Raw genomic sequence first — 8,142 nt, forward strand, 5'->3', positions numbered from 1 at the left:
CCTGCTGGGGGCGCTGTGGAGCTTTTAAGCATTATCCGACCTCATATTTTCAGTGGCACAGACGGAACAGAAATAAAGTGATCCTAACATGGTCAGTATGTGTTTAATCCCAGCCTCCAATGACAACCACAGACACTGCTAATTCTCCGAGTATTAGACACTATCCTCTACAGAATAGTTTTGCGTTTGACACCAATCATATTTATTGTACTCTCCTCTCTTTTTCTTTATTCTTTCTATCAGCAATTAATTCTCAAACGTTTTAAAAGATAAAAATATACATTTAATTTGCATTATTTCATTATGATTTTGTTGAATTGTTCACTGAAGCCTCTGGAATGTCTTATGATGGAATCATTTATACCATTTGCTCTGGTGTTTGTGAAAGTGGGCCTCTTGCATAGCCATTTTACCTGCTGAACAATGAGGGGCAAGGGCGGTGTTCGAGAAGTTCTCACTATGAACGCTTGGTGACACTGTTGAGCTATTTTCGGAGTGGCTGAGCTTAAACTCCCGCGCTACCACCGCCAGCGTAGGCTGTGCAAATATTATAGGCTTAAACGATGATTTGCATTTCTTCTTGAAAAAGACATATGAATGTAATAAAACAATAAAACGCAAAGAAAACAATCATATGGAAGTTGCTACGGCTTACTGTAGTAACACCATCACTGTAAATTATAGCTGGTTATGTTGGGTGTTCTACACTTCGGGTTATAACCTCTTTTATTGTCGTACGCGAAAGTCTCGTGACATATATTTAAATTTAACGCTATTTCTGGGGTTCCATTATTTTCTGAATGACTTGTATTCATTTCCCTTCACAAGTAGGCTCATAAAACAGGGCTGACTACATCTGGAAGCCTTATAGTAGTTACTTTGCAAGTGAGAAAGGTTTGTCCAACAGTTAAACAGGAATACCGCTGTTTATGTCATTGCTTTGTAGATTTCAGTGAATCGAAAAATCTAGGTGTCATCTGCACAGCTACTGAAACGGTGACGCTGCAGGTTTTTAGGTGCTGCTACTATATAAAAATGTAAAAATAATACAGAGAATGATGCAAAATATAGCATCTAATTTGCAATGATTTTGAATGTAATAAAGTTTATAAGTGAATCAGATTTAACGTTGCGTACATTTTATTATTATTATTATTATTATTATTATTATTATTAATAATAATAACAATAATAATAATAATAATAATAATAATAATAATACACGCCTTGTTTATAATAAATATTTTATATTCTATTTCTATATCGATTAGATTCCAATCCTTATTCAAACACATGTACATATGTATTTCATACATATATAATTCTCCACGGTTTTGTAATAAAAACAGTTAAATTCAATTCATAAATCATCCATAGCTGGCTTATACACGAAAAACAATCACGCAGGCGCGTGACAAAACGGGGTTTTGCAGGATTAGTGAAATGTAGACTTAAGCTATGGTCTCTTAAAGCGCTTTTTGTCGTTTACACGGATTGTTCTGACACTGTATTATTTTAACACAGCGTCAGACAGGAATATATTTTAAAATGCATCAGACAAATTGTGCTTGTTAAGAAAAATAGCTGGAAATGATCACTACTCCTCGTGATAAAACACCCATTAATAAGTTTTAACACAGTTTACATCACAGTTTTACATTATTTATTGTATTATAATGAACCACGAAATCAATTGAAAATAAAGCTATTTTATTGTCAAAGCATTCAACATGGTTAGATAAACTATCAAATAGTAAATTTCAGCAAAAGGAAGAAACACTGAATCTATTCTCCACAGACACAAAATAACACTTTGTATTCAAACAAAACAAGTATATACATTATTGTGAATAGACTGCATCTTTAAACCAATAACTATAATTTACATGCATTCTTAAATATAGCTGGACATTATCCAAATTATATTCAGTATTCACCCTTAGGCCTATACACATGAAGTCATCGAATAGTTTTCCATGAAATGGAACTACATTTCGGTTCATTTCTATACATTATACTTTAATATATACAAAATACAAAGTACATTTACATGTAATTATTCCCCCCTTTCACCCAAATAATAAGTGCTTCTTATGATAAATATATTTTTAGAGTTTTTGCTTTAAAGTCAAAACGCATTAGTGTACACAAAAACATGACATTTGAAAGAAACAATCCGACTAGAAATGTCTTTTTGCATTTGAAATCAAGTGTATTTCTCCAGATTGACAATATTCCCATTCTGAAAAAAAAAGCCATTCGTAAATATCCCCAAAAGAGTCAGTTATGAGAGGTCATGTGACGGGAGAGGTGGTGTCGCTCCCTGAAGGACTCGTTGCAGATAGGACACTTGAGCTTCTCCTCACGCCTCCTCTTCACCAGCGGTTCCATGGAGTACTCCTTTTTGTGGTGTGAGCGCATGTGGTAGACCAGGTCGGAGGTCATTCGGAAGGAGGCGTTGCACTTGGCGCACCAGTTTTGCGCGGGCAGGCAGAGGGAGGTGAAGGAGGGGGGCAGGAGCGTGAGGGCAGAGGGCATCTGCAGCTGGATGGGGCCCGAGGCCTTGGGCCAGAAGGCCGTGGCGTAAAGGAACGGGCTCTGCTTGGCCATGCCGCCCGGCACGGGGCAGTTGCTGCCCAGCTCGGAGCCCTGCAGCTTGGCGGCCAGGTGGTCGGCCTGGTAGAGTCTGCTGGAGGAGACGGTGTCGCCCACGGCCGGATGGCAGTCCACCGCCGGCAGCAACTTGGGCGCCATCACCAGTGGCGAGAGCTGTGAGAAGGAGCGAGAGGGCTGGCTGAAGGCGCTCTTCCTCTCCGAGCCGCCGGCGTCCTGCTGGGCCACGGACGTGAAGGCGCTGCCCACCGCAGGGCCCTCCGAGCGCGACTGGGGCGGCTGCGTCTCGCCCAGCACCTGCCGCAGACTCATGGGTTTGTCGCCAAGGCCGCCGGGCCTGCCTGACTCCGACTTGTTCTCCGAGTTGAAAACGGAGTTCTTGCCGCCGAGCTTCGAGCTAGGAGGCGACTTTTTCACCTCGGTGAAGGCGCTGCGTTTGCCCTCGGGCGCCTCGGACGAGCAGGGAGAGAAGGCCCGCTTGGCTTCGTCCAGGCCGTACGCGCCGCGGTACTGCTGGGCCGAGTTCGCCAGCTCCTCCTTCGACTTCAGCGGCTGCACCAAGCCCACGCCCCTGCCGTCTTCCAAGTCGGAGAATTTTCGCTTTCCCGAACTTTCGCTCAGGACCTCCGCCTCCTTGTCACTGGGAGGACTGGTCCGGTTATTCTCTAAGTCCCTGGCGAGGTTATGGAAGTCTGTGGATGGTTTGCCGTCTGGAGGGTTGGGGAAGCCCTCTGATCGGCCCAGCTTGGGGCTGGACCGGGTGAGGAGAGCACCGGTCGGTTCACTACAGTCCTTAATCTCCTCCTCGGTACCGGCCATGCCTTGCAGTCTTTTGGTGCAGCGGAACCTCAGGTGTGCCAAGAGAGGGAACTCAAACTGGAAGCGCTGATTGCAGTCTGGACAGAGATATGGTGGAGATCCTACACCCACAAAAATAAAGGACAAAGCATTCTTTTAAAATAATGGTGTTGAAAATTAGTATGTATTTTTGACATAGTATCAAAATAATTTTATTTTATTCAGCATAAATTAATTCCAATATATAGTTTCACTTCAGAAAGAAAATTAGGACGTCATTTTAACATCAGGCATGAATTGTACCTTTTCTGAGACTACTGGTGCATGGTTATAAAGCTGTTCTTCATAATGAAGCCTATTTTTCAAATGTATTCATCTTGAATAATTGTATTCCAATTATGCAAATGAACCTAGTCATCAAAACGCACACATCACTGACTTAAAAACAGCCATTGTAGGACAAGGATGAGTGTGAAGTAAACAGGAAGGCAGCGGACTGTTTCCTGGGCTCCTACCTTTGTTCTTCACGTGGCTTCTGTTGGAGCTGAGCAGCAACAGCTCGATCAGATCTTTTCCGTACCACACCAGAAGCTCCTCGTCCTTCTCGATTCTCCTCAGTGACCTGTAGAAGAGCTGCCCATTCTTCACGTAGGCCTCCAGGTTCTGTTCCTCCCTGTCTCTCGCAGACTGGACCAATCGTAGCCACATCAGGCCCTCCGAGGAACTGTTTGTAGCTGACGTGTCCACCTACAGCCAGAAGAAACAAACGAGTGTTTGAGCTACGACTGGCATTCTCAAGCTTTTAAATTACATTTTTTAAGTTTATTGAGGTGTTGTGCGTGCTAAACACAACGATCAGTTTCTTTAATAAATTAGCAGGAATAAATAGGCATGAAAGAAACATCAATTCTTGCATAAATTATAACCCATTATATGACTTGTTTGTGATGTGTGAAGATAAGGTGTTCCCATACCCTGGATATGTAAGGTGTTCCCATACCCTGAATATGTAAGGTGTGCCCATACCCTGAATATGTAAGGTGTGCCCATACCCTGAATATGTAAGGTGTGCCCATGTCCTGAATATGTAAGGTGTGCCCATACCCTGAATATGTAAGGTGTGCCCATACTCTGAATATGTAAGGTGTTCCCATACCCTCAATATGTAAGGTGTGCCCATACCCTCAATATGTAAGGTGTGCCCATACCCTGAATATGTAAGGTGTGCCCATACCCTGAATATGTAAGGTGTGCCCATACCCTGATTATGTAAGGTGTGCCCATACCCTCAATATGTAAGGTGTGCCCATACCCTGAATATGTAAGGTGCCGTCCTCTTGTCTGACGATTTTAGGGCAATAAAAGCAATACTGTCATATAAAGAGGTGTGACTTAGAACACATGGCCCAAAAATAGCATTTTCTGGAATGTCACAGGTGGTGTAGACGCTGGTGAATATATCCGTTAAACACTGCTGCATTGCCTTTGCATCGCCATCCCATGCAAGCTTTTGGGAACTGGATTCCTCCATCATTGCCTACAAAATGAAGACAACAAAAGAAGCAGATTAGCACACACATAGCAGCATAGCATCATACCGTTATACCGTTATACCGTCATACCGTCATACCGTCATACTGTCATACCGTCAGAGGTCTTGGCCTTTTCAATTTTAGGATAATCTGGTAATCTGACCAATCCTATTTATGTAATTACATTGGAGAACACTGTCCCTATATATATACGTACATACATATACACACACACACATCAGAGTTTATGGCTGTATATTTAGATTGATAAATTAAATTAATGTAACAATCTTAATAATAACAACAATAATTATTATTATTATTGTTATTATTATATTATTAACAATAATAATAATAATAATAATAATAATAATAATAATAATAATTATTATTATTATTATTATTATTATTATTGTTATTATTATTATTATTATTATTATTATTATTGCTACAGTAATTCTGTGATTTCAGTGATGATATATTTAGGACTTCAGCAGACACAACAACAATCGTTAGACCTTGATCGAGTTATTATTACATGCCATTGATACGGAAGAAAATTCTATTTAGAGTCGGGAAGGCATATCGAATGGATTTGAATGGACTTCAAGTGCACTGTCAAAGTCGCAGATTTCATGTCAACCAACCTTTAACTCTATTCTACAAGAAGTAACGTATGTCTGTTCATTACCATAATCCACCACTTTCCCTTTGAGACTTTATAATTAATGCAGCATGCAGAGTTCATTTTTTCTTCAAACACCGAATGCATATTTTCAAATGATACGATTCTCGTTTTCTTACGCCTCAGACCCTCTTTAATTTACTCATGCAACTTGTTATAGCTACACTGAACAAAGACGACGTACACTGTTAGACTTGGACTGTCAACACAGGAGAAAACGCTTCACATTATAGGCTATGTTCTTGTTCTATTAATAACACATAATACTAGATTTAAATCTCGTCCATCCTAATATATTTTCGAACTATGTTTATGTTGGTTTTGTTTAGTAAAGAATTTACACACAATTAATAAAGCACTAGCATCTCAGGCCAAACACTAAACATAAATTCTAAGAAATAGATTGCAACTAAGAAACTACGTGTAGTATTTTCTCAAAAATACTCAATTAGTATTCTACATACATGCTGGAAAGCCTAATAAAACACAATGCAGTCATGAAACCTACAAAGTATAAATCGTGTACTGTTTTTTTCTTTATGTTAAGCCAAATTATATAGTCTTTTTCCATTTGCTATCATTAGTAATGATAAGTCACTTCCACATTTCATTATTTTTCACTCTTGCTTATTATTATTATCATATGCAACTTGTAATGTGGATAGAAGAACAGAACCGACTGCACTTGGTTATCCAAACGCACAGTGCCGTTGACAGGCGCCAAAGCGACGCATTAACACGCTGTAAACGTCCGTCGGAAGCAAAACTCAACATTCTGCACGTCCTGGTGCCTGAATCTCATTCCAACCAATCCATCAGCTTATATGAGTGTTTACTCAGGTTTTTCTGTTTATCTTTATTTTATGATTATTATTATTTGTATGAGCACTGGTTGAAAAGTTTTCCTTGCTTTTTTCTTTGGCACAAAAAGCATTTTTTGTCATTATTGTTATCCTTCTCTCAGTAACATGAAGCTACACTCTCCTTTTGTAGTTGTTAGGTCGGTCTCAGACGGGAAAATCACACAAAGAACTCAATGAATATGCATCTCAGCTAAATACTATAATAGACCACAGAATATATGCGCATTTCCAAAATAGAAGCAATGAACCGGGTGACCTCCTACTTCAGGGTGAAATTTATAACCCTCTGCGTACGAGTGTTATTATTCCAACTTTACGACAGTGCAATAACGACTGAACTCATCTACCTCATTCAGTGAGTGAAGGTAACACATTGTAAGTCAATGTGCCTCAACATCTGCGGAGATTTCTCCTCCAGTCACTTAGCCGTAAAGATGCTGTTAGACCGTCGGCGTCGGTGAATTCGGTCTTCCCAGATTAAAATACAAACGTAGCATACTTACCGATTATTAAAAGGCAAAATAATCCACAAGGTTTGAAAGCTGATGCGAATGTGCCGTCAAGTACGCGATCAAAGCCTTGAGGTCCGTGCAGTCAATACATTTCCGTTAAAAGTGACAGTGGTGCCGGGCGCTCCGTGGTTCGTGAGCGTGGAGTGGCGTGCAGATGGGGCCGGTGTACTGACTGACTGGCACACACAGACACACTTTTTGTTTGCTGCACATAATCTGCCCAATGAGGCGTGTCACTCTCCGTCTCCTCCCTTTAACTCTTCACTGGCCGACAGATAGTTTAAGTAGTTTTGTGCTACCAGCAGGACCCTTTTGAAAAATATTGTTTACAAAATCTGCCAGATGCCAGAGAACTACAGTTGCTGGTAAATTATACAACATAACCATTTTAATGTAGACATTTGGTTTATACATTTCTTGGGGATGTCGGTCAACTTTACGAATTCAATTACCATTTGTACCTAAAGGAAAAATAATTGGCAAGACAAATAATGATTGTATTTTGTATATGCATGACTGTGATAATGGCCATAGAAACTGATAAAATGACTACGATGCCGTTATATAATAATAATAATAATAATAATAATAATAATAATAATAATAATAATAATAATAATAATAATAATAGCAGGAGTAGTAGCAGTTATAGTAGTCGTAGAAATGTTAGTTTAGTAGGCTAGTATGTTAGGTCTATACAGCTTGGATGCCTGTATCCTAAGATAATACTGTACATTGTACAAGCAGCACATGCAGCTTTCGCCTAATCTTCAGCCTGACTGAAAATGAACAGTCCCTGGAATTAACACATGCTAACATCTGAAACGTGAGCTTGTAGACCATCATTATAATGCTGCGTTTTATATAGGACTCTATTTGCCTGTCTACTGTTACCCATGTGTTGAATTTTGTACCTATGGACATCTGGGGCGCTCTCCTCACAGCTCTGCGTATCTTTCCGAGTAGACACTTGAGAAGGTGAGGCAGGCTTGACACACGGACACCTGCTGTGTCGCTGCGCCCTGGAGACACAGCAGCGCCAGACCTCCGCCTGTTCCTCTCCGACCTCTGCGCTGGATTCATGTCTTAACATCTGGGTAAGAGAGTAATGAGTATTAACACACTAAACAGAAAACTAT

The 8,142-nt window shown here is 40.3% G+C and overlaps 1 protein-coding gene across 2 annotated transcripts; it reads right to left on the reverse strand.

The window, feature by feature from the left end:
• Positions 1 to 1,705: 1,705 nt before the first annotated feature.
• prdm8b (PR domain containing 8b) lies at positions 1,706 to 7,167 on the reverse strand. 2 transcript variants are annotated; one of them, XM_077000817.1, is made up of 4 exons: positions 6,995 to 7,167; positions 4,724 to 4,948; positions 3,927 to 4,158; positions 1,707 to 3,533 (listed from the first exon to the last, which is right to left on the reverse strand). In XM_077000817.1, exons 2-4 carry the CDS (start codon positions 4,943 to 4,945, stop codon positions 2,281 to 2,283), a joined length of 1,707 nt encoding a protein of 568 aa, XP_076856932.1. In that variant the 5' UTR covers positions 4,946 to 4,948; positions 6,995 to 7,167; the 3' UTR covers positions 1,707 to 2,280. The 2 variants fall into 2 exon arrangements, with proteins under 2 accessions (XP_076856931.1, XP_076856932.1); XM_077000816.1 differs by lacking the exons at positions 4,724 to 4,948; positions 6,995 to 7,167 and adding an exon at positions 4,412 to 4,717 and having other exon boundaries at positions 1,706 to 3,533.
• Positions 7,168 to 8,142: the final 975 nt, after the last annotated feature.

Source organism: Brachyhypopomus gauderio, chromosome 3 (genome assembly GCF_052324685.1).
Source record: "Brachyhypopomus gauderio isolate BG-103 chromosome 3, BGAUD_0.2, whole genome shotgun sequence".
NCBI lineage: Eukaryota > Metazoa > Chordata > Actinopteri > Gymnotiformes > Hypopomidae > Brachyhypopomus > Brachyhypopomus gauderio.